This window comes from Musca autumnalis, unplaced genomic scaffold, assembly GCF_047663935.1.
Source record: "Musca autumnalis isolate F117 unplaced genomic scaffold, ASM4766393v1 scaffold_1, whole genome shotgun sequence".
Taxonomy (NCBI): domain Eukaryota; kingdom Metazoa; phylum Arthropoda; class Insecta; order Diptera; family Muscidae; genus Musca; species Musca autumnalis.
The window spans coordinates 300,238,562-300,265,686 of record NW_027411644.1 but is presented as its reverse complement, the minus strand read 5'-3'; the positions used below and the strand labels follow the sequence as shown (position 1 = coordinate 300,265,686).

General features: G+C 38.4%; 1 protein-coding gene across 2 annotated transcripts in view; it reads left to right on the top strand.

Moving 5' to 3' along the window:
- Positions 1–22,245, top strand: part of Trc8 (TRC8 ring finger protein) — a 35,886-nt gene extending 13,641 nt beyond the window's left edge. The window contains exons 3-7 of one of the 2 annotated variants that reach the window (XM_073961972.1): positions 47–587; positions 15,704–15,878; positions 17,163–17,359; positions 17,432–17,626; positions 21,494–22,245. In XM_073961972.1, coding sequence (XP_073818073.1) covers positions 47–587; positions 15,704–15,878; positions 17,163–17,359; positions 17,432–17,626; positions 21,494–21,826 — 1,441 coding nt within the window. In that variant the 3' untranslated portion in view covers positions 21,827–22,245. The remainder of the gene's footprint in view (positions 1–46; positions 588–15,703; positions 15,879–17,162; positions 17,360–17,431; positions 17,627–21,493) is intronic. The other variant, XM_073961973.1, reaches the window with a different exon arrangement.
- The last annotated feature ends 4,880 nt before the right edge of the window (positions 22,246–27,125 follow it).

The following is a 27,125-nucleotide window of genomic DNA, read 5'->3' as shown; positions in this document are numbered from 1 at the left end:
TATACATTTTAATGAATTGTTTTCTCCTTTTCTCTTTGTTTCTTAGAATGACTCATGAATTTGTCACAATGATGTTGCACAATGAGGTTAACTCTGCCAATCTTTTGCCCACCATACAAACCCTGCTAGTCGATGGCTGTGGTACCTTAACCGCCGTTTTGGGCATGACATCTGTTATATCGGTGATATGTCATTATATAGGCAAAGCTTTCCAATGGTACCTCTTAACATTCGACAATGAAGAAGAAAAATCATTGGGTACCGTATCGGCAGTTTTGTTCTATATTTTGGCTCTACAAACTGGCCTAACATCATTGGCTCCCGATAAACGTTTTGTGCGTCTATGTCGCAATTTAAGTTTGCTAATTACGGCATTGTTGCACTTTATCCATAACATTGTCTCTCCCATACTGATGTCATTGAGTGCTGCCCGCAATCCTTCACGTAAACGGCATTTCCGTGCCTTAACAGTGTGCGCTTTCCTAGTCATTGCTCCAATTTGTCTGCTAATCACTCTGTGGAGACGTCATTCTCCATCAACTTGGTTGTTGGCCGTGACAGCTTTCTCGGTGGAGGTTGTCGTAAAGGTAAGTTAGTGAATGTAATTATATTTAAGTTGATTAGATAATAGTGTATTATTATATACTGTACTGTAACGTGTTAAGAAGTATTGTCGTGCATAGTGTTGAAAAGAGAACGAAAGGCATCCTTAAGATGCAATTCGGTACTCAAGTTGTCAGCATGTATGAAATTTTTTTTATGAACGGGGTCTTCGCAGAATGTGTTGAAAACATCATCATATAAGGTCAGGTTTAAGGATGCTCGGCTACCGTAACAGCGGTACCTTCACTCCGACATTATTCAAACTGAAAATATAAAATTCTGACTATGTTTTAGAAGACCTTTGATCTTTTTATCAGTTAAAAAATATACGATACAAAATAAATATAATTCAAATTATATTTTAACAGACCATTGACCTTTTCATTTCATTTATTCATCAATTGCAGACAGATATATACCCTCAGCCAATGAGAAGTGAAAATTTCACCTACCGACAGATCGAATGTATTTAAGGTCTCTTCAGAATTTTTGGGCTTTTTGGATATTTGAACTTGCCGACAAAAATGTGGATTAGGAATTAACTGCACTAAGACACAAATGTTGAACTTTTGTGGGGGAGGTACCCTTAGGGAGGACCTATATGGGCCATTTTAGAAGTTAAACTAAATTTTGACAAAATATTAGAAGATCCAAAGTTTGGACCAAATTGGTTGCCCCATTCAAGTGATATCGTCCTAGCATTTTAGTGACATTTTTTAAATATTGGAGAGAAGTACCGGAAGTTGTGGACCGGTATTGCCCCATGAAACTAAGTTTGTATATAATATGACGAAGACCAAATGTTAGATCAAATCGGTTGAACAGTTCGAGAGTTATCGTGCTCTCCGACCGCCGTATTTCGTGACATTTTTTTAGATCTTTCGGGCTGTTTTCCCAAGAAATATGGACTTGCCCCTGAAAAAACTGTTACCGTCGTAATGGAGGTAGCGAATGTAAATCGTTTCAACAAAAATCAAAGTGATTCGAGAGCAGGTCTTAAAGTGAACTTATCCGAAATTTTGTGTGAGAGGTACCAGAAGGAGTAGACAAATATAGTACATATTCGAACCTGATCTATATCTGGTATATACATTCCCAGCAAAATGTTCGATGCCAAAGATGCTATTCAAGAATGGGTGCAAGTGAAATGGAATGTCATTTTTTCAGCATCTTCACTCATTCTTTTTACAAGAGCGTGACCCCCAAAAGATGCAATTCATTTTCAGATCCTAAGCATGTCATCTTTACTAACTCGATGGAATGGCATCTTCAACAATTCTTTGGCATGGCATCTATACCAATCCTTTGGCATGCCATCTTAACCAATTCCCAAGAATAGCATTTTCACTAATCTTTGGCATGTCATTTTCACCAACCCTTTGGCATGTAATTTTCACGTATTGTTCGGAAAATTGAAAATGCTGTATTGAAAAATGATTTTCATCTTTTTATTTTATTAATTCAAAGGAATTAATGAAATAACTATAATTTATTTATCATCATAAAGTTTACATCAATAATTGCAGTTTCTTCTCGTTGTTGTAACAGTAGTTAATATGTTTGTATTCTCATTTTTCTGCTTAATCTAATGGTTTGTAACCACAAAGCTGCAAACTTAAGTTTCTTAGCAGGATTGGTAGGGCAATTGAAAAGGAGCCTGTGCTGTATGCTGGGCAGATGTTTTCCACGGTGTCATCAGTACTTGCCCTATAGGAATTTTGACGTCTGCACCATCCCGAGCGTATTGACCCAAAACTAATCTGGTTTGTCCTGACAGCTGGCGCTTCTCAGCTGCGATAGATGGTAGATGTTCTCCAAGGACCGCATTCACACGACAACTGTTTACTGCATCTGCGACTGCATTCGTGTGAATGCTACTTAAACCTGGTTGAAAGGCTTGTTGATCTAGAGGTTCTCTCTTGTAACGTTAGACTTCTCTTTCTAGATTATGAGCACGGCTTGCTCTGAGTGAGTCCTCTGCTAATATGGAGATGGCCTTCAGCGCAGTTGTTGTGCTGCTTACGGATCCTATGCTATTGATCGGCAACTGGATGGAAGAACTATAGCCACAAGGGTCCTTGCTACGGGCGACAAAAGCGAAATCGGTTTGTAAGATTCACCTTTGCTGGCATCCTTTTCGGGCTTCAGTAGCTGGCCTATTTTCCAGACTTCGGGAACGATGTGTTTGGCAAGCGACAGGTTGTAAATTTAAGTGAGAAACTTGACTTCCGGCCGTCCCAGCTGTTGCAGTCTAAACACCGCCGATGCACGCAACAGAGTTTACTTCCTCCGCAACAGGTTTTGATTCACCTTACAAAAGGATTTTACTTCCCATCAGTGCAGTGTAGATTTCGACATTGACTCCAACTGTAGATTACTATTTCGTGAATTTTATTTTACAACGTTTTGGAAATGTTTGTTGTTTTGTAGGGATCTACAAATCGACTTTTTGAGCGGGGTTCTCTAGTGCATGCAAGGAAACTTTTATAATTGGTCTGTTCCTTTACTTTTAAAAATGGTAATTGTTGCAAAAATGGTAAAAGTGGTGAAATGCTCTCATAGCATACAATTTATGCTTTTAAAAGTAAGGAAACACTTTGCGGGTAAAAACTGGTAACCTCAGGCACGTAAAGGAACACGACTAATACCAAAGAGCGCAGTCCGACTCTACTTTTAGCTCAATGATTGGGACTTCCTAGCATAATAAATCTTACATTGCTTTAAACGTACATATTTAGATAAATAAAAGAAGAAATATCTACATGTGTAAAAATAAAAACACAAAATTCATCTCTATTGGATCGATGGAATGGGTTCAAATGCTAAGGAAAAGATCGGATCTATCACGACTTCCTTTGAATTGGTTCAAATGCTGATGAAACGATCGGATCTTTCACGACTTCATTTGAACCAATGCAAAAGATCCAGTGAAATCATGGCATCTCATGGAACCACTTCCATAAAATTTTGCTGGGTTAGGATGTGCAAAGTATGGATTACATCGGTCACTCCGTTCAAGAGTTATCGTGCGCACAATTTTTCCGAACAATTTTGAACTTTTGTGGGGGAGGTACCTGAAGGAGTGGACCGATATGGCTTATCTTCGAATTTAAACTATGTTTGGACAAAATATTACGAAGCCCAAATTTTAGAACGAATCGGAAGATCCGTTCGAGAGTTATCTTGCGCTCCAACCACTACACATGGTGTCATAGGCGCTTTTTGCATCTTTCAGGTTTTTTTTTAAGGAAGTATGGACTTGCCCCTGATGAAACTTGTACCGTCGTATGGGGGGTAGTGAATACAAGTTGTTGCAACAAAAAATCAAAGCGATTCGAGATCAGGTCCTAATCTGAACTTGAACGAGGTACCCGAAGGAGTGGACTGATTGAATACTTACTTACTTACTTACTTAGCTGGCCCATTACAGAACATTTGTTCTATAGGCCGAACTAAGAAGAGATCTCCATTCCTCTCTATTTGTTGCTTTGCTCTCTGGAATACCGCGCCTTTTCATCTCAACATCCACTTGTTTGCGCCATCTATTCCTTGGCCTGCCAATTCTGCGTGCACCGCCATGTGGCATGTATTTATACGCCTTTTTAGCGGGTTCATCATCGCTCATTCTTATGATATGGCCTAGCCAACGCAATCGCTGCATCTCGATACGTTTAACAATATTGATGTCGTTGTATAGCAGATACAGCTCGTGGTTCATGCGACGTCGATATTCACCGTCAACGCAGATTGGTCCGTAGATCTTTCGAAGAATTTTTCTCTCAAACACACCAAGCACTGCCATGTCTGCTTGCGCAAGTACCCAGGCTTCGGAGCCATACATCAGCACGGGTAGTATCAGTGTTTTGTAGAGCGTTATTTTTGTTTGACGAGATGTGGCTTTGTTTTTAAACTGCTTACTTAATCCAAAGTAGCATCTGTTGGCCAATACAATTCTTCTTTTTATTTCACAACTGATGTCGTTTGTTGTGTTGACGGAGGTGCCGAGGTAGACGAAGTCTTTTACTACCTCAATATTATAGGAACCAACTTCCACAGTCGGTCCGAGCTCAATGGACGCATTGCGCGTCGACACCATCAACTTGGTCTTCTCACCGTTTACCGCCAGACCCACTTTAGCAGATTCTCCTTCGACCTTTATAAAGGTATCAGTTACTTCTTTTACTGATCGACCCATGATGTCTATATCATCAGCATAAGCAAGTAACATGTGACTATTGGTGTAGATTGTGCCACTTCTTTTGACGTTTGCCTCTCGTATAACCTTTTCTAGGACTGATTGAATCCATATTGGAATCTCATCTAAGTCTGATAGATGTGCAAAGTATGTATCAAATCGATTACTTCCTTCAAGAGTTATGGTGCGCACAAATTTTCCTACAATTTTCGAACTTTTGTGGGGGAGGTACCAGAAGGAGTAGACAAATATAGTACATATAAGTACATATAAGAGTTAAGAAGTATGGACTTGCCCCTGATGAAACTTGTACCGTCGTATGGGGGGCAGTGAATACAAGCTGTTGCAACAAAAATTAAAGCGATTCGAGAGCAGGTCCTAATCTGAACATAAACGAGGAACCCGGAAGGAGTGGACCGATTGAGTCCATATTGGAATCTTATATAAGTCTGATAGATGTGCAAAGTATGTATCAATCGGTTACTTCCTTCAAGAGTTATAGTGCGCACAAATTTCCCTAAAATTTTCGAACTTTTGTGGGGGAGGTACCGGAAGGAGTGGACCGATATAGCCCATCTTCGAACTTAAACTATGTTTGGGCAAAATATTACGAAAGCCAAATTTTGGACCGAATCGAATCCATTCGAGAGTTATCGTGCGCTCCCGCCAGCCAGACAGAGAGACAGACAGACGAACGGACATTGCTAAATCAACTCCAAATTGTCTGAAACGGATTTCGTTCAAACATACTTGGGGTCTAAAACCATTATTTCGATGAGGCACATTTTGCCGTATGAAAGTGTATATAGCCTCGTTAGCATAAATGCTGAGGGTATAAACTAAAAAACATAAAATATTAAAAAAATAAAACACGGTGCTATTGAATCAAATTTAAATGGAAGGTGCTTACACCTGGGAAGTTTTTGCGGATTCTGAAACTACAATGTTCATAGATGAGAAAAATCAAAAAAACAAAAAAATCGCCGGAGCGCTTTTTAAATAAATCGCGATTCAAGTTGACATTTTTAGGGGTTGTTTAGGTTTGTGCGATTTTGCTTGGAAACCGCAAGTCCTATCAAAATGGGAATAAAGAAAATGTTGTAGATATCAAAATTCTCTACAAGATTGACCGTAATGATATTTTCTTAGGTTTTACATTTGTTGAGATATAGAAGTTGAAATTGGGACAATTCAACTTCAATTCAATTCTGTATCATCTCCTTAAAAAAACAATGTCATGACTGCAATTTCCCAACTGAAACTTATATATCTAAATCTAGGAAAAATTACATAAGCCAGTCTTGTAGAGATTTTTCACAGCTATAAGATTTTCTCAGGTCCCATGCCGATAAGACTAGCCGTATTCAATCAAAATCGCGAAACCCTAACTAAAAAACCTAAAAATGTATACTGAGCTTCTTTATCTCAAAAATGGTACAGCCTGAGAACAAATCATAAAAGTCAATCCTCTAGAGAATTTTGACAGCTACAACATTTTCTTTAGCTCCATTTCGATTGGACTCGCGATTTTCAAGCAAAATCGTAAAAACCTAAAAAACACCTAAAAATGTGAATTTTGACCGCGATTTATTTAAAAATCCCTACAGCGATTTTTTCTTGTTTTTGGATTATTCTCATCTATGAACACTGCTGATTCAGAATTCACAAAAACTTTCCCTGTGTAAGCGGTTTTCATCAAAAGTTAGTTAAGGCGCACCCTACATGACATTGTTTTATAAGGGGGCGATACAGTCAGTGCATTGTCCCAAGTTGAACTTCTATATCTCAAAAATGGTAAAAAGTACGAAAATACCATAAAGGTCGATCTTGTAGAGAATTTTCATAGCTACAATATTTGTTTCAGTCCCATTTTGATAGGAAATGCGGTTTCTAAGCAAAATCGCGAAAACCTAAACAACCCCTAAAAATGTCAACTTAAATCGCGATTTATTTAAAAAGCGCTCCGGCGATTTTTTTTGTTATTTATTTATTTATTTATTTTGAACATATTTTATAAATTAATTTATAAAATATACTAATTAAGGCGCCGGGTTACCAAGACCATATGCGCACGATATAATTCAATGGTATATAATTAGATTGAGATCAATGTAAAGTAACAATGTAAATAAAAATAAATTTTAATACATACAATTAATTATTAATAAATTTTAAATTACATACAATATATATATATATATATATATATATATATATATATATATATATATTATGAACAATAAAGCATATACATAGGTTTAGATTTAAACATCACGGATATTGTGAACCAAAAGCGCTGATCGAATAAAATGTAAGTGTTGTTTTGTGGAACAGTCAAGAATTTGCTCAATGTTTAGCTCAGATGCTGAAGACGGACATTCCACTAAAATATGGGATACAGTCAAGCAAGCACCACAAAAAGAACAAGGTAAAGGTTCGGTGTTTTCATAGTAATGGCGGGTATTAAATATGCCTTTCCCAACCCTAAGTCGAGCAAGGAAAATGCATTCACTTCTACTGAAGCAAGGATTGTATCGTTTTCTAGGAATTCTTGGATTGGAAAGTCTAAGAAAGGTAGAAGACGATTGCCAGTTCAAATACTGTTGTTCCTTTTGTAATAATTTAAAAACGCTCTGCAGGCTGAAAGCAAAACATGGCATCTCAGAAATAAGTAACAAATTCTGAGCATCTTTTGCTGTTCTATCTGCAAATTCGTTTCCTTGAATACTCGAATGTGAAGGTATCCAGAAAATGCAAACATCACAACGACTTGGTATATTAATCATATCATTAAAGATTCCGCCTTTGTTTTTCTGGAGAGCTCTAGCTACTCCTAAATTGTCAACGCAAATTAGGGTTTTAATTTTATCTTTGGCATGATCTATAGCATTTTTTACAGCGCAAAACTCCGCTGTGAAAATGCCAGTACGATCTGGCAAGCGTGATTCGAATATAGGTATATAGCTTTCTTTTGATACCTGTTCCACAACAGAAAAGGATGTGGATTCTCCATTAAAGGATCCGTCAGTAAACAATATCGTGCTCGGATTATAATTATTAATTTTTTCTTGCAATAGAGCTTGGTAGCAAATGTTGCTCATGTTGTCTTTTTTGTATCGACTCAATGATGTATCAATTGAAATGGTATTGGCACTCAGCGAGTTTTCAGTAGGTTTGGAGGGCAATGGAATTTCATAGGATGAAAAAAGATTAAAAATCTGATATACAGAAGTCGTACTTAATGCAATGTTTGTATTGACATGACTCCAAAAAATATCGTGAAGTCCATGCCAGCGTATTGTTAATGCTTTACTACCCAAACTAATGGAACGTTTTTCTAAAACGCACCGAAAGTCATGATATTTACCCTCTACATGTAAAGCTTCAAGGGGTGTTGAACGTAATAAACCAGTGGCAGTTCTGAAGCACTTGTTCATAGCAGTATTTAATTTCGAAATATTTCTTTTGGAAGTAAATCCATAAACTGTTATACAATGTGAAATTGTACCAACAACTAAGGATCTACAAATATCAATAGCTACTTCAATATGTGGTCCTTTTGTCTTAGAACAAATGAGACGTAGGAGGTTATTGATCTTGCCCAGTTTAGCCTGTAAACCGGTTATGTGGTCGTTCCATGTCAAGTTTTTGGTGAAAAAAAGACCCAAGATTTTCATGCGTTGTTGTACGTTTACTGTATGTTCGTTTAAACGAATAGAGGAATAATGACATCTTTTTTTACGACATACATGGAGGCACTCTATTTTATTTGTTGGAACAACAGCACCAACCTTTTTAGACCAAGTTTGCACTACATTGTTGAAAGTATTTAAGTTATATTCAACAGTTTGTATATCACCGGAAGAGACTGCAAAAATATTGTCAGCAAATATTCCAACAAAATCAATACCTGGTATTTTTTCCAATGCTCTGCACAGCGAATTAGCATATATATTATAAAGTATAACGGAGAGGGGCGATCCCTGAGGTATACCATTGTCGAGAGGTAAAGCATCAGAAAAATGTCCATCGACCTTTACAACCATTCGTCGATCTGTCAAAAATGATCGCAACAGCATTAAGAATTGATTTTGTACTCCCCAACTATGGAGTTCGTTTAATATGCTAGTGAATACCACTCGATCAAAAGCCTTTTCTAAGTCTTCCGAAATTACTATACTGTGCTTTCTATGGTGTAAATTCTTTCGTAATGTAGATTCGAGGAGATGACATAGTGTGTGAACCCCGTGATGAGGAAGAAAGGCATGCTGAATAGCTGATAAACGAGTATTGGAAAATAGAAGAAGACGTCTTGATATAATCTTCTCAAGGACTTTTGAAAGAATAGGGAGCAGAGAGATGGGTCTATATCCATCCAACGTGCAAGGATTCTTGCCTTGTTTTGGGATGGGACAAAGTATTGCCACTTTCCAGTCATGTGGGAAGACTCCTTTTTTTATAATGTTGTTGTAGAGTTTGCAAATACGTCTCTTTATTAAAATTGGTGAATTCCGTAACATGGAATATGTTAATTTATCTAAGGAAGGCGTAGAACCTTTAAGAGAAGTTAGGGTTTCGTTAAGTTCGTGCATATCAATTAACTGTGTAAGAACTTGGTTACTACTATTTATTGGGTTGGAGTTGGAAAAAGAAAAGCATTGTTTAGCCGAGTATACCGAGTGCTCAAAAACAGAATCGGAACTTATGGAGCTCCACATGGAAGAGAAAGCGTTTGCTATAGCTTTAGGGTGCGTAATGATTTCATTATTTGAATTTATGCTTGAAAAACTGTTGAACTTTGGGTTTTTAATGTTATTTACCTTATTCCACAGATGCCGGACATCCATGGATAAGTTTAGGGAGTTGAGAAACCGGTTCCAAGTTTCGCGTTTTGCTTTCTTGCATTCCCTTTTTACCAAAGCACACTTCTTTCTATAGTTAATACAATTTTCTTTGCTCCTGACTCTCCGGAAAATCCTCCATGCTCGTTGCCTATCTCGAATCAAACTTGCCAAATCACTATTGAACCATATAGGTCTTCTTTTATCTTTTGGTTTACGGCTGATGGGAATGGATTCATTTGCTGATTTTCTAAGAAGTCGCTTTAATTGCGATGCCTCTTTGTTGACATTGTCGGATTCAATATAGTCAGAATTGTACCTTAGTAATTTGGACTGAAAAAGAGACCAGTTAGCTTTTGTATCAAGGAAACGAGGAATAAATTTTTTGGCTGGGAGGGGAATGTCATTAGAAATGACGATTGGAAAGTGGTCACCAATATCGGGCAACGGTGAAGTTTTCCAAGATAATAAAGGGGCCAAATCCGAGTGGCACATTGAGACATCTATAGATGTTAAGGTATGACGAGTGCTTAATAAAGTTGGGGATCCGTCGTTAAGAATCACTAGTCCATTCGCATCTGCAAATTCTTCCCATATGTGCCCACCTACAGAAGTGTTGGAGGAGCCCCATAATGTATTCTGAGCATTTAGGTCACCCAGCAAAAGTGTTTGGCGGTCAGATGGAACGATAATCCGGTTAACCATTTCGCTTGTTATTGAGACATCATATTCTTTGTATACATTTACTATGTGAAGTTGATAACCATAGTCTAAAAATAGTGATTGAAAAAGGAGATCTCCTGTAGAGTTAACAACATTTGCTACATTAATATTACTTTTAACTAAGATAGCTATTCCTGATTTCGAATACTGGTAATTTTTGTTGTGGTGATATGATATATAGCCTGGAAGATGTAAAAGGTGTTTGTTATGATCTGTTATATGCGTCTCTTGTAAAACTATGATACTGGGATTGTGTAAGGCTGTTAACATTTCAAGGGCAAATTTGTGAGAAATAAAACCTTGAATGTTCCACTGTAAAATAGTAATATTAGAATCTAAATCCATGATATAAATAATAAAAATTAAAATTAAAATAGATTAATGTTGTGAAAAATGTTTTAGGATGACATAGATTCGTCAATGTCGTTGATGTCGTCGACTGCATCTCTTCTCGAATGTATTTTGGCTGATGTGGTTGGTGCTGTAAGTGAGTTTTCTGCTACTGTTTCGTTTGTTGTTTGTTGAAAATGCTGATGATGAATACTTTCTTTTGCTTTAATAATAGATAACCGCTCGTTTAATTTCTCCAATAGGTGGTCGTTATTGATGGTAATGTTTGATGAGTTGTTTCTAGTTTGCTGATTTGTTGTGTTGTAATAAGGAGTATGCTTATTTGATTCATTTGTTTGTGTTGATGATGCTGGTTCTGTGTTTTGCTTTGTCGAAGTCGTGGCACATGATTTTGTGGTTGGCAAGGTGCATGATGATGATGGATTGTCAGAGTTTTGATTGGTGATTGTATTAGGCTGTGGTGAATTTGTTTCTGTTCCAGAAGTGGTACTATTTTGATTAACGTTGTCATTGCTTGCAACTTTAGAGTAAAGTTGTTTTTTGGCGGGTGGTTTCATAAGGTGACTTTCCGGGTCACTTCGGAAAATTCTCCAAGCCTCCCGAGCTGTGCATCTTTGTTTAATTTTTATTTTATTTACAGATTTGTGGGTTATAAACGTTGGGCAAGTATTGTCGAACGAAGTATGAGTCTCTACATTACAGTTTACGCAGAACTTGCGGTTACATGTGTTGTGTGGTGGTGGCAGGCCACATTCCTTACAAACTTCCGTACCTTTGCAATGATTTTTTGTGTGACCTAACTTTTGGCATGTTTTGCACTTTAGTGGGTTAGGTATGTACTCTCGAACTGGTATAGTACGCCAGCCGATGTCGATGAAGCTTGGTGGATGTATTAAATTAAAGGTTATTACTGCTCCACCTGTGGCTACCAACGTGTTTCCTTCTAACTTCATAAATTTTCGAACACCTATTACATCAAATTCGGTGAGATCTTTGAGTATTTCTTCTTCCGATATTGATTTAATTTTATCACAGAAAATTAATCCTTGTGAAGAGTTCAAAGTTGGGTGTGAAACTATTTTGACAGGAACTACATCAATATATTTAGCACCGAGGAATTTGTTAAAGGCTCTCAGGTTGTTGGCTTTGATGAGTAGATCTCCGCTTCTAAGTTCTGATACTTCAGAGTATTCGTGAGAAATGTGCTTAATACCTCGTCCAATCTGGAATACGTTGTATGATGCTAATGGTTTAACCTCTTTTGAAGCATCTGTACTTGCAGCTGAGGCAATTAGAAATCTTGGCACATCGTCATAGTTAGGTTTTTTTGTTGGCAGCGGCACAAAATCACTTGCTTCTAAACGAGATCTCTTATGGACATGTGGTGTTTTTCGTTTATCTCGATCCGGATCAAGTACCGCGTACCTGTTGTAATTCGGGGGGTACACCCCGTTCATAATTATTTTTTTTTTTTTTCAAGAACTCAGTCAATTGAAAAAATTCCACACAGAAATATATCTAAATCAAGAAATTATTTGTTTTTTTAATGACAACAGTACACACGTGCTCTCGAAATAAATCAGCTGTTAGCGATCAAACGATGTTCGCTCATCAACCGTCAGATGAGAACTGTGCGATTTTTTTTTGTTTTTTGATTGTTCTCATCTATGAACGTTGTAGTTTCAGAATCCGCAAAAACTTCCGAGGTGTAAGCACCTTCCATTTAAAATTGTTTCAAGAGCACCGTGATCTCTCTCTTTTTCCTGCGGAAAAGACGTTTCTCCTCTCTCCTTTTCTCCCGATACCTCTCTCGTGCGCTACGCGTTGCCACTGATTGTAAAGTAGCCCTATATGCCGCATTTTTCTCTTCGGTAGCAGCACGACAGTCCTGGTCATACCATGGATTCATTGGTGAAGGTCTCTGGTATCCAAGTACTGATTTTGTGGCTGTTTGCATGGAGTGGGCAATGTTTTGCCATTGTCCTAATATGTTATCGGGACGAGGAGTGCTTTGATTAAGCAGTTGGGACAGTTGAGTGGAATATGCTGTGGCTATCTGTTGTGAATGCAGCTTACCGATGTCCAACTTTCTTGTTGTGTCTGTTCGCACTTTGTTTGCTACGTTTAAGCTGGTACGTACCTTTGCTGTAACAAGGTAATGGTCCGAGTCTATGTTTGCACCTCGGAACGATCGTACATCCAACACGCTTGATGCATGTCTTCCATCTATCATAACGTGATCAATTTGATTTCTTGTTCTTTGATCTGGCGACAGCCAGGTGCCCTTATGAATATCGAGATGCTTAAATCTGGTACTGCTAACTACCATGTTTCTTGCAGCTGCAAAGTCTATCAGCCTCATACCATTGTCAGATGTTTCACTGTGGAGACTGAATTTCCCGACTGTTGGGGGCAAGTCCATATTCATTGAGAAAACAGCGCGATAGGTGTAAAAATCCCCTATGGCATCATATGGAGAGCATGATAACTCTCTAACTGACCGATTGATTCAAAATTTGGCCTTCGTCATATTTTGTCCAAACTTAGTTTCAGTTCGAAGATGGGCAATACCGGTCTACAACTTCAGATATCCCCCCATATTTCAAAAATTTCACTAAAATGGTATGCACGATATTTTTTGAACGGTGCAACCAATTTGGTCCTAACTTTGGATCTCCTAATATTTTGCCCAAATTTAGTTTAACTTCTAAAATGGCCCATAATGGTTTTCTCCTTAGGGTACCTCCCCACAAAAGCTCAATATTTGTGTCTAAGTGCAGTTTAGGATCTGTTCGAAGATCTTTGGAAAATGTATACCGATGCTGTTCGTTGTGGTCCTATTTAAAGCGATATTATATTATCCGTGGACAAGATATGACTCCCGAAATAAGATCCACTTTCATAATGTACTATGTCGATCCATTCCTTTAAGTACCTCCTCCGCAACATTTTTGAACTTTAATCTTTAATTAGATATAACACTGTGCAACACGAAAATTATTAACCATACTCTGATACCGCAGCGTGATAGAGGCTTTGATGTAAAAAGGGGTCATTTTTCATGACTATATCTTCCAAACCGTTAGGAATTTTGAATTTATCTCAGAGACAAAGTTTTTGATCTTGTTTTAAGCAACAAAAATTGTGAACACATGAAATCTATTCAACCCCATCTTCAAGGTGAAAATCGCAAAGGTCAAATTTATTTTAAAATTTTTCTCGGGTTTTGGTCTGCAGCTTTTAAACCGATCAAATTTGAAACAAACAACCAACTACAAAAATGTACCTCAAATCCCAATAAACATCTTTCTAGAACATATGAACTCTGTATAGACGGTTCTTAAAAGTCAAAATAACAAAGCAAATGGGATTTTTATCCTGTTTTCTCTGGATCTGATCCACAGATACTGAACTGTTCAATATTCAAGAAAACAAGCAACTGCAATAATGTAGCAAAGACATCAATGAACAACTTTCTGGACCATGCGAAATGTCTATGAACGGTTCTTAAAGGTGAAAATAGCAAAAGACATTTGAAAATATTCAATTTTTACACTGTTTTCTCCGATTCTGGTCCAAAGATACCCAACCGCCCAAAGATTAGAGATACCGTCAACTACAAAAGTGTACCTAAGATTTCAGTAAACAACTTTCCAGAACATGTGAGGATTCTAGGAATGATTCTCAGGGCTTAAATTCAAGAACAATTAAATTATTTTTTATTTTTAACATTCCCCCTGCTCAGATTTGGGAATAACAAACTGTTAAAAACTCAAGTAAATTTGAAAGGTTTAGTATTTACGGACCTGAACAGGTAAGAATGATCTAAATAATCGAATTATGAGCTTCAAGAATCGTCCTAGAATCTTCATATGTTCTAGAAAGTTGTTTATTGAAATCGTAGGTACATTTTTGTAATTGACGGTATCCTCAATTTTTGGGCGGTTGGGTATCTTTGGACCAGAATTGGAGATAAAAGTGTAAAAATTGAATATTTTCAAAAGTATTTTGCTATTTTCACCTTTAAGAACCGTACATAGACATTTGGCATGTTCCAAATAGTTGTTCATTAATGTCTTTGCTACATTATTGCAGTTGGTTGTTTTCTTGAATATTGAACAGTTTTGTATCTGTGGATCAGATCCAGAGAAAACAGGATAAAAATCCCATTTGCTTTGTTATTTTGACCTTGAATATTGAACGGTTTAGTATCTGTGGACCAGACCCAGAGAAAACAGTATTAAAATCCCATTTGCTTTGTTATTTGGACCTTTAAGAACCGTCTATACAGAGATCGCATGTTCTAGAAATATGTTTATTGGGATCTGAGGTACATTTTTGTAGTTGGTTGTTTGCTTCAAATTTGATCGGTTTGGTAGCTGCAGACCAAAACCCGAGAAAATCTTTTAAAAGATATTTGACCTTGGCGATTTTGACCTTGGAGATGAAGTTTGATGGATTATATGTGTTCACAATTTTTGTTCCTTAAGACAAGATCTGCAACTTTGCCTCTGAGATAAATTCAAAACTCCTAACGGTTTGGAAGATATAGTCTTAAAAATTACCTCTTTTTACATCAAAGCCTCGAACCTTTTGAGGTCTATAACCGCGAAAGTTGATGAGATAGGGAAAAACGGCGAGACACTTGTCTTCTATTTTTTGGTCTTCTATCACGCTGCGGTGTCAGAATATGATTAATAAAACATGACTGAAAAAATGACACACAGTGTAATTCAAATTATATTTTAGCAGACCATTGAACTTTTCATTTCATTTTCATTTATTCATCAATTGTAATATAATCTTTTTAACATTTTTGTATAAAAATATTATATATTAATTCTAAATAAAGTAAAAATATTATATATAAAATATAAAACATAAAGTATAAAATATTAAATATAAAATATTAAAAAATAAAATATATATTATACAAAGTAAAATGTGATCTATTTAATTGTAATCAAATCCATTTTTTCTAATGTTACAGGTCCTCGTTTCCTTGGCTACCTATACTCTGTTCCTTTTGGATGCATGCCGTTCATCATTCTGGGAGAAACTGGATGACTATTTGTATTATGTCCGTGCTTTTGGTAATTCTGTTGAATTTTGTTTTGGTATTTTGCTATTCTTTAACGGTGCCTGGATATTGGTCTTCGAATCGGGTAAGTCTGTTCAATGCTTGTTTGTTTATTATTTAGTATCATTTGTGCTTTTTGTTTTCATTGCTTTATAAGTTTGGGTGTGTGTATAGTCCACTTTTTGTTTCATATTTTTTGGTTGTTGTGTTTTTATTATTAAATTTTCATGTCATCGCAAATTTCTTGTATATTCGAAAATGCAAAAAAAAACCGATCGGAAATGAAAGTCTAAAATTTCAAATTGGTAACCCAAAATTTTATCAAAATTTCAAGTTTGTTTGATCAACGAAATTTATAACCCCCCAAATACGTCCTATATTTCTCATTTCGTTAATACACTTTTATTTAAAATTGAAATACCTAAACACTTCCTCTTACGCTCGTCTTAGAATTCTCCAGCATTTAACGTGATATGGTGAGGTGGGTTACACTTGAGAATAACTTCTCAGTTGCGTGGAAAGCATTGTTAATGTCTTCGATTATTATCGGTATACGTACTGTCCGCTATGGGACTGTATGAAAAGTGTGTGCTACCAAAAATTATTTAGTTTATATGGACATTTATCACTATTTCAATATCCCATTCTATGTATGTTTGGAAAAAAATTGAATTAATTTCCATGAATAGAATGGAAGATAAAGTTTTTCTTTCCATAAACAAGAATTTATCAGATTTTAGAAGTAATGAAGCGTTGTGTTCTTTCGCTAAATGCCCACAATATTACAATTTAGCTTCAATTACGAAGCAAATAAATACAAATTAATAAAAATCGAAAAGTTGGGTACAGACATATAGCGTTCTTTATTTGACTGTTGCGTGCCAGGAGTGGAATATAATGGCTTAGAACCACACGGGAAGAGTGCTGCGACTAAGTTTGCCGAAAGAGTGCAACAATATTTGAATTTGCTTGCTTTGCTTAGTGCTCAAAATATTCATAAGTGCTGTTCTTCATAAAACATTTATTTGTGTTCTTGAATGTTAGCAGCAAATAATTCTCATTAACTTTAACTGTTGCAAGTTTATAGGCTACAAAAACACTTATCCAACATCTTATCCCATCCATTCCATAATCCATAAATCCCATCATTGTCCAATCATCATTCATTCATTGTCATTACTCTCCATCCACATGTCTCAAAATGCTATACATTTTGCAATCTCAATTCCCTCCTGTCTCTCTCTCAAACCAACAAACAACATAAAATCAAACAAAATTTATCCTCCTTTCCAAAAAAATACAAAAAATTGCGTGTGCATGTAAATTTTTTTTATTTGGTTGATTGGTACCGTATAATATAACTTGATAGCACAAAATGCTACAGGCGGCGCCATACGTGCGATTATGATGTGCATACATGCTTACTTCAACATTTGGTGTGAGGCTCGTGCCGGTTGGTCAGTGTTTATGAAGAGACGATCAGCTGTACATAAAATATCTACGTTGCCAGAGGCGACACCCGCTCAACTGCAGGCTTTCGATGATGTCTGTGCTATATGTTATCAGGTAAGAGGGGGAAGATATACATATAAATGCGGTACAAACCAATAAAAAATTTGAAATTTTGTTTTCTTTTAGGAAATGCATTCTGCTAAAATTACACGCTGCCGCCACTATTTCCATGGAGTATGTCTGCGCAAATGGCTGTATGTTCAAGATAGATGTCCATTGTGCCACGAAATCATGATGTACACCGATAGAACGGATGATACAGACAACAGTGTGCCACATCAACAGGATATGGATGCTCCATTAGTAAATCGTAATAGAGAGGTACGTTTTTTTTGCTTTGGTTATGGTGTAATTCCATGAATGTGCGGCATGAGGTAAATTTTAGGGTTAACCAATTTATCAAAATCTCAAAGACAAGAGAATTGTCGTAAAACAAAGACCTGCTGATTGAAATAGAAACATGGACCCTGTATTTTTTGTAGTCCCTACAAGGGTTTCATGAACGATTTTAGTGGAGAGAAAATCAATTACAATCCACAAACATTCCCGAAGGGAGATATTTCAATGAGTGCACTCCGATTCATATTAGCGACATGATACTTCTTGTCGCCGAGAAATTTTACGTGGCTGAAATACTCAGGAAATGTTGCCAACATTACGCTGAGGGGTATTATTGCCACCCTGGCCTGGGAATATGTAAAGTATTTGGGTTATTGGTAATCGGAAAGGGTGATCTCATGCCATCTTCCCATATGCATCTATGGTGATAGTGCGAATAAATACTAAGGAAAATCCTGTGCTGGGAGCCACATATCCCTGGATGCATTTTTCAGATTCTTTGGACTCGTAACAGAACGGAGGAAACCCCAGGACCAATAAGGAAGTGATCAGTTTGTTACATCTTCATCTAACACACTCAATCTTTGGTGAGATGCAATAGACGTTGGGAGTGGGTGTTGCTCTGGATTGCCGCGTGAATACTACATCAAAAGGTCTGTTTCTTTACTTTTGAAAGTGGCAAAAGTTGTGAACTGCTCTCATATGAATTGTATGGTATCTGAAGTAAGGGAACATATATATAATTGTTCCACAAACATCCCATACGGGACAAGGGAGACTTCTCGCATACCAATGAGTGCACCCCGATTCATATTAGCTCAATGATAAGGGACCTACTGTCGATTGTCCGAACGGCGTGTCCTAAGACACCACTTGTTGAGAAGTTTTACATGGCTGAAATACTCCGGAAATGTCGCCAACATTACTGAGGTGTATTTTGCCACCGTTGAAATTTTTGATGTTGCCTGGCCGGGGAATCGAACCCACGACCTTTAGTGTGCAAGGCGGGTGTGCATACCATTGCACTATGGTGGCACCCAAGTAAGGGAACGCTTTTCGAATAAAAAGTGCTAAAACTTGAAGATTTTTGCACGTAAAGGAACAGTGCAAGATAGTCGCCATCTTCGCCAGAATACGCGCCTTCGCTGATGTTCCCCCAACAGAAACCGCACAAGAAACACCTAACACCGTGATCACGGCGGTGCAGGAAACCAAGCTCAACAACTGCAGATTTTAGCGTTGTGATGGTTACAACGGACTGAGGAAAGATCGCGCTAGAAGTGGATGGTGGGAACTAGCTTTCTGTTGCAACAGTCTGTCCAATACAAACCTACCTCGCTTAAGCCTGACTCTAATGACCCGTACATGAAAAGTCAAGAGTGGAAATGCCGAGGTAGAGTTTCTTAACGTAGGGTTCATACGACAAATTGTTTTACTCCAGGTTATAGGCTCAACACTAGTCCGCATTTGCAATTTCAAATCCGATTGGTCTTAGGGGACTTTAATGCACAACATGGTCCTATGTAATGACCAGAAAGGTATAGCGCTGGCTGAGCAGATTGATAGCTCTATGTTCTGCACGGTCAATGAGGACGCCCCTATCACAATTGGATGACAGTCCCATAGTTCGCTAGAAATACCAATCGTGTTATCTGGTCTGGCAGATTAATTCACTTGTCAAGTGTACTGTCACTTGGAGCTGTACTTCAGATTATAGACCTAACTTTAGCCCGCTTTTGGAAGATTATAACCGTCTGGCCTTGGGGGATTTATTTTAATGCTCATGAGTTGTGGCATTCGGTCCTCGGAAACGACCAGAGGGGGACAGTGCTGGTTGTGCAGATTGACAGCTTTACGTTTTGGACGGTCAATGATGACCAGAATTAGCGGAGATTGTCACAGGTCGCCAGACATAACCATCGTGTCACCTGGCAACCCGTCGTTTCTCTTGGATCAGACCATCTCCCCATAACTGTCTCCACCAGCAGAATATAATCAGGATGTTGCTGTTGATGTTATCAGGAACGTTAATCATCGAAAGCGTTGGATCCTGCTGGAATCTCCATAGTAATGCTGAAACAGCTCATTTCGCCAAAGCTCTCAACCTGTTGCTAGCCACCTACATCTTTCCCGAAGTCTGGAAAATGGACAGGGTGGTGCCACTACTGAAGCCGGGCAAGGATGCCAGAAAAGGTGAATCGTACAGACCGATTTCGCTTTTGTCGTCAGTAGCAAAGACCTTTGAGGCTTTAGGCCTCCCCATCGCACGACAACAACGCTGCACGCCATGTCCACGCATATTAGTCGATAACTCAACGAGAGCAAACCGTGTGGTAAAACAGTTATGGTGGTTCTTGACTTAACAAAGGCCTTTGATACTGTCAAGCACTCCACTCTGTTTGAAGTTTGAAGCGTTAAATAATTAATTATTTGTGTGGACGTCAGTCGTACGTGGAATTCAGGAATAAGAAGTCTAAGCCCCGAAGAGTGAAACAGGGAATTGGCCAAGTTGGGGTGGTATCTCCGGAACTGTTTAACCTCTAACTCTTCTGTATTCCAACCCCTCCAGACGGACGGACGTCATTTGTGAAAGGCTGAACTCCTATTTGACTGATTTCACCACCTTTTTCCACTCGAGCAATATCCAAATATCAGCCACTAAATCTACACCCAGTCTGTTCACCACATGGACGGGGACGGGTGAGAACAGAGTTTAATGTATTGGTCGATGGCATCAGAATTCCGAACACAAACTACAGCAAAATTCTAGGGGTCACATTCGACAGCATGCTCATGTCGTCCGCCGTCATGCCAAAGCTATCTGCCACAAGCTGAGATGTAGGAACAAGGTGTTCAAGTTCCTAGCCGCCAGCACCTGGGGTGCAGATAAAGAAACCTTGATGACCTTGCTGAAAGGTCGGACTGTGGTTAGATATGTGGCGCCAGTATGGTCCGCGAATGGAAAAATATTCAAACCTGTCAGAATGCCGCCTTGAGAACTGCGATGGGGTGCCTCCTCCTGTCTTCAGTGGACCATCTATATGAGGAGACAAAGATTCTTCAGATACATCAACACAATGGCATGCTTTCGTTGCGGTACGTGCCCGGATGTTACCGCCAGAGCCATCCTAAACACCATATGGTGGATATGACCTCCCCAGGCATGTCAAGAGGGATCTTCATGATCTAGAAAGAGAGGTCTAACTTTACAAGAGAGAACCTCTAGATTAACAAGAATATCAATCAAGTTTAAATAGCATTGATACGGACGCAGTTGCAGATGTCATGAACAGCTATAGTTTGAATGCGGTCACATCGCCCATCTATCGCAGTTGAGAAGCGTCAGCTGCCACAACAAACCAGAGTAGTAGTAGGCAAGGATTGATGACACTGTGAAAAACATCTGCCCAGTATTCGGCACAGGCCCGCACGATACACTGCAACACTTCAACTGCCCTGGTTGCCCCCATCGAAGCAGCCTCATTCCTGGAACTGGAGATAGACCCAAAGCAAGATTAGGCAGAAGAAAGAACATACAAGCATAAAATAAAACACTGTTACAACAACAATTCGAAAATGTTCAGATGTGTCGATCTGATTTTCTTGAAACATTTTACGGATCTGCATTAGTACGGTCAGATTGTTTCATTACTGAAACTTACTGTACCGTTTTCTTTCTTGAGCGCTGCTGGACTTAAAAGTCTAAAGTTTCCAGGCCATCTAAGCTTATCGCTTTTTTACCTCCTATTGTTTATTTTAAATTTTAAGATTTTAGGAAAATCACATTCCTGGCTGATAATATAACAAGAATTGGTTCCAATGTCATTAACATTTATTTTATACTTTCAGGATGTAGCTATAGAAAATGCTCGTAGCCGATCAACAGCTGATGCTGATAACACTACATCGTCATCAACGTCGTCGTCGTCTGCGACAACGTCAACAACACCAGCCAGCCTCCTGGCTAGTGCTAGTGGTGTAGCTAGTGTAAGCTCTGGCCTGGTAAGCAGTAATTTTGGTACGGCCAGTGGTAGCAGTGGTTCTTCACATGTATCATCACAAATCAACACCACAGCACCGACAACATCGAGAACAGCAGCTGTTGCTGCCACCGCCACAGCGGCAGCAAGTAATTCAACGCATAGTTTTCGGTTTCCATCCGATTTTGATGTACAGGATTAACTATAACTTTAAGTTAATGTAACTAAAAAAAAACAAAAATAAATCTATATATTACAACTACTACTTTAGGTGTACTTATGTATAAATGAAATTTAAAACAAAACACAAAACGCATACAAACCACATACACAACCACATTACGTTTATTTTAGAAATTTAATTAAATTAAGTTACGAACCCATTTCTGTGCAGAAAAATTTATATCACATTTTCGTTTCGTTTATTTTTTCTATTCATCGAAATATGTCTTTTTTTCTGTATGTTTTTGTTTATATAATTATGCATAGATATGTGTTTGATAATAATAATAATAATGTGTTGAGTTTTATGATAATAATTTGTTTTAGAAAGAAGAAGGGAAAGCTTTGCTTGATTGTTTTTTTTTATAAAATAAAAATATACATACATATAAAATAAAATTATTAAAAATTATTGATTATAATTTCTATTTTAAAAGAAAGGTATTAACCTATGATACACATTGTGGTACAGGGAAAAAGAGGCGTTTTAGGTGTTATTCCTCGTTGTGGACATTTAACGCTATAACATGAAAAGGGTTTCCAAGGACGTCCACACGTTTGATTGATTAAAATTCGACATTTTATTTTGTAAATCTGTATTCACTTTTAAAATTGTTGATCTTCTAGCCAATATGAGCAAAAAATATTATAAAAATGGAGTCAGCGAAGGTAAATGTTTTGTATATAAAACTTCAAATTGACTCATAAATATCTCAGAGAATTTTCCTCTAGTATACTGTCTTATCACAAGTTCCCATTTCTCAGATCCACATTTTATTAGTATCTTCTAGATGGAGATTTTTGTTAGGTGAGAGGTAAATTTGATTTTGAACTGCTTACTAAAGTAGCATCCATTGGCTAATGTTATTCTTATTTTTATCTCAAATTGACACACGAAAGAATTTTTATTTCGTCTAATACTAAGTTTTATACGTTTGCAAATTCATTTACGAGAGGTTGTTTTTTATATTCTCAGAATTATGCTTCAGCCTTTATGGAACAAAAAAGGTGCGTTATCGAAATAATGTTTTAGACCCCGCATATTTTAAGACCAAATCCGTTTCAGACAATTTTTTAGTCAATCTAGTCTGTCGGTCTGGCTGTGGTGAACGATAACTCTCGAAGGGAGTATATTTGTTCCAAACTTTGTACACGTAATATTTCTTCAGTTCAGTCCTTTGGGTGGTTACGTCCTTATGAAAATTATTACTTTCTTAGATAGTCGCCCGAAAGTTTTAAAAAAGGTCTAAGATTACCAATCAAAATTATTGAAATGCACAATAACTCTAGAAAGGTGGGGTAACCGATGTATTTGAAACTTTGTGCATCGTAACATTTCTTCCAAACGTTGATCAATATCGACGATATATTATATTGGCATACTACAAAAGTTCAAACAATTTCGATTAAGTACAGTCAGTTTACGTAGGTAGTCCTTGTACTTCTCGTTGTAATGGATATTTTTTTAGTGACCTGAAAGATCATGTTGTAGAAATATTTGATATGTTTGTATGTTCGTTATCTGCTTAATCTGGCTATGGGTCCAATTCTAGCAATGTGGCTGCTTCGATGGGATGTAACCACAAATCTACCGGAGTTAGTTGAGTAGGCTTGGCAAGGAAGTTAAAAAGGTTCAGTGTGTCGTGCGGGCCTGTGCCGTATGCTGGGCAGCCAAAACTACTCCGGTTTGTCGTGGAAGCTGATGCTCCTCAGCTGTGTTAGATGGGATAGTTGTTAATGGCATCAGCGACTGCATCCGTGATAATGCTATTTAAACCTGCTTGATAGGCTTTGTTGATCTAGAGGTTCTCTCTTATAATGTTGGGCCTCTCTAGATCATGAAGATCCCTCCTGAGATGCCTGGGTGGGGTCCTATCCATCAAATGGTGATTAGGATGACTCTCACGGTAACACTCGAGCAAGTTCTGCACCGAAAACATGCCATGTGTTGGTGTATTGGAATAATCATTGTCTCCTCATTACATAGTTCACTGAACACACGAGGAGGCACCCTGTTGCATTTCTCACGGCGGCATTCTGACAGGTTGGCGTTGCACTTATATTCGCTTACCACAGACATATCGCGTTATACGTGGTTGTTGTTTTTGTAACAGTGTTTTATTATGTTTGTATGTTCGTTCTCCTGTTCAATCTGGCTCTGGGTCTATCTCCAGTTCCAGGGAGTTGGCTACTTCGATGGGATGTAATCACAGATCCACTGGATTCAGATGAGTAGGCTTGGCGGGGCAGTTGAATACGTGCTTAGTATCGTGCGGGCCCATGCCGCATACTGGGCAGATGTCTTGCACGGTGCGATCGATTCCCGCCCAATAGGAATTTAGGCGACTGCAATATCCTGAGCGTAATTGAGCCAAAACTACTCTGGTTTGTCGTGGCAGCTGACGCTCTTCAGCTGCGATAGATGAGGGATGTGCTCCGATGACCGCATTCACACAATAATTGCTTATGGTCTTAGCCACTGTGTCCGTGTGAATGCTGTTCAAACCTGCCTGATATGCCTGTTAATCTAAAGGTTCTCTCCTATATTGTTGGACCGTCGTCTCTATAGCATGAATATCCTTCTTGATATGCCTGGGTGTATCGGTGGGCAGCAGATGGTGATTGGGATGGTTCTCACGGTAACACCCGAGCAAGTACTGCAACGATAGCATCTCATTATGTTGTCGTACTGGAAGAATCTTTGCCTCCTCATGTAGATGGTCCACTGTAGATTTAAGGAGGCACCCTGTTGCTGTTCTCAGGGCGGGGTTCGGACAAATTTGAATCTTATCCCACTGCGTGTCACATAAATTCGGGGACAAAACTGGCGCCGCATAGCTTACTACGGACCGACCTATCGCTTTATACGTGGTCAACAAGGTTTCTTTATCTGCACCCCAAGTGCTGCCGGCTAGGGACTTGAGGACCTTGTCCCTACATTTCAGTTTATCGCAGATAGCTGTGGCATGCGCGGACGACGTGAAAGTGGTGTCGAATGTGATCCCTAGAATTTTGGGGCAGTTTGTGGTCGGAATTCTGTTACAATCGACCCTGATATTCAACTCTCTTCTATACTGCGCCGTCCATGTGGTGAACAGAGTGGCCGTCGATTAAGTGGCGGATATCTGCATATTCCTCGCGTGAAAAAGGTGGTAAGATCGGTTAAATAGAAGTTCAGTCTCTCACAGATGTCATCAGGGTAGGTACCTGACGACAGGATCGTGCAATCATCCACATACGTTACGATCTCAATGCCGTCTGGAGGGGGCGGAATACAGGAAAGGTAGAGGTTAAACAGTTCCGGAGATATCACCCCTCCCTGTTTCACTCTACGGGGCTTGGATTTCTTGTTCCTGAATTCCACATACGACTGGCGACCACACATACTCGTATAGTTGATTGTCCAACGTTTCAGACTTGGCCGGAGTGTTGTCTGCTCGATGTCCTCGAACAGCGTGGAGTGCTTAACAGTATCAAAGGCTTTTTATAAGTCAAGCGCCACCATCACTGTTCTATCACACGACCGCTCCTGGTTGAGTCCTCGACAAATATTTGCTACTCCTACTCTACTTATAAAAGAAAGCTTCTTCACATTTTGCTGAAATTGAATTGAATAATTGATGTTTAATTTTTAGCTTATATTCCACTCGTCACGTCGACTAAACTGATTATCTGTATATTAGGTTAGGTTAGGTTTAAGTATGCGCAGCTACAATTCATCATAGCTGCTTCACTCGGAGACCTTTTGGTCCATTGTGTTCATCCTGAAAATATATAAGAGATTGGAAACCGAAAGATTCCCAGCAGGAGAAAATAGTTTATAGAGTAGGGAGATTGATACATATAAGAAAGGGGAAGAAAGGAAAATGATTTTGTTAATATATATATATTGTTCGACCTCATAATAAATGAGTCAGATTTGCGGTTGTGTCGCATAGTTTTCCCATAGCCATTTACAGGCTCTGGTAAAGTTGACAATAATCACAGGATCTATTGAGGAGAGACCGGTAAGAGTAGGGATTTCGTAATCACCCAGTAGTCTCCGCCTCATGCTTCTAAGCATAGGGCAACGACATAGCAGATGTTCGATCGTCTCCAACTCCTCCTCATCCTCACAGAGTCTGCAAAAATCGACATTGGTTCCATCCCACTTACAGCTTCTGGATCTGACGCGACAGTGGCCGGTGATCACCCCTGTAGCAATTCTGATCTCAGGTTTACTGAGTGAGAGTAAGGATGAAGTTCTACGTCTCGAAATGGTTGGCCATATTAGTTTCGCTATCCTACATTTGGGTTCATTAGACCAAATTTTACCAGCTTTATCGGAGAAGAAGCTCGTGAGCTTACCAATAAAATGACACAGCGGCGGTTTAACAAGGCTTTCTGCATGAATGCTATCGGACTGTGAGCCTGTACGTGCCAGTTCGTCAGCGATTTCGTTTCCTTCGATATTATAATGTCCGGGCGCCCAACAGAATACGATTGCATTTTGAATATTCTCAAGTTGGTGTCTACATTTGCTAACGATCTCAGACTTTATTGTGTATGACGTAAGTGCCTTCAGGGCAGCCTGACTATCGACAAAGACAACTATTTGTCTGTCTGCGTCCACTTCATCGCTGCCGATCAGATCCAGAGCCTTCACTATGGCGAACATCTCCGCCTGGAAGACACTACAGTTGTTGTCCAATTTATATGCATGCCGGATGCTGAGCTCCATTTTCCTCCTCCTCCATTTTCGAGCCATCTGTGTAAATGGCTAGCCTATCTGAGATATGTATATTATGTGCTTCTTTTTTGCGAAAATTGTTATAAATATTTTCCACTATGAGTAGGCAATAAACGGGTAGCTATGAAATAATGTAATGATAGACGTTTCAAACAAAAACTACATTACTTATTAAAATTATTCAGACATTATAAATAATACTTCCTTTCTATAAGTAGGCTATATAGCCGAGTAGTTATGAAATAATGTTGTGCTAGTTATTTTAAACAAATTTGAATTTAATTCTTTAAAATCATTAATGTATATCGACACCTCCAAATAATAGTATGCTAAGTCTGAAAAGTCAGTTTTGCAGGAGAAGCTCTCAAAGTTTACAGTTTTCTTTGACCTTCACTACTATTCTGAGTAAACATTTGTTTATAACTTCTGTTCGGATTGACCGATCATTACCAAAATTTGACAGAATTTAAGTTAAAGGACGTAAAATGTAAAAATGTAAAGAACTTGAAAACATGCTATGTCGACTTAGCATACTATTGTTTGGAGGTTA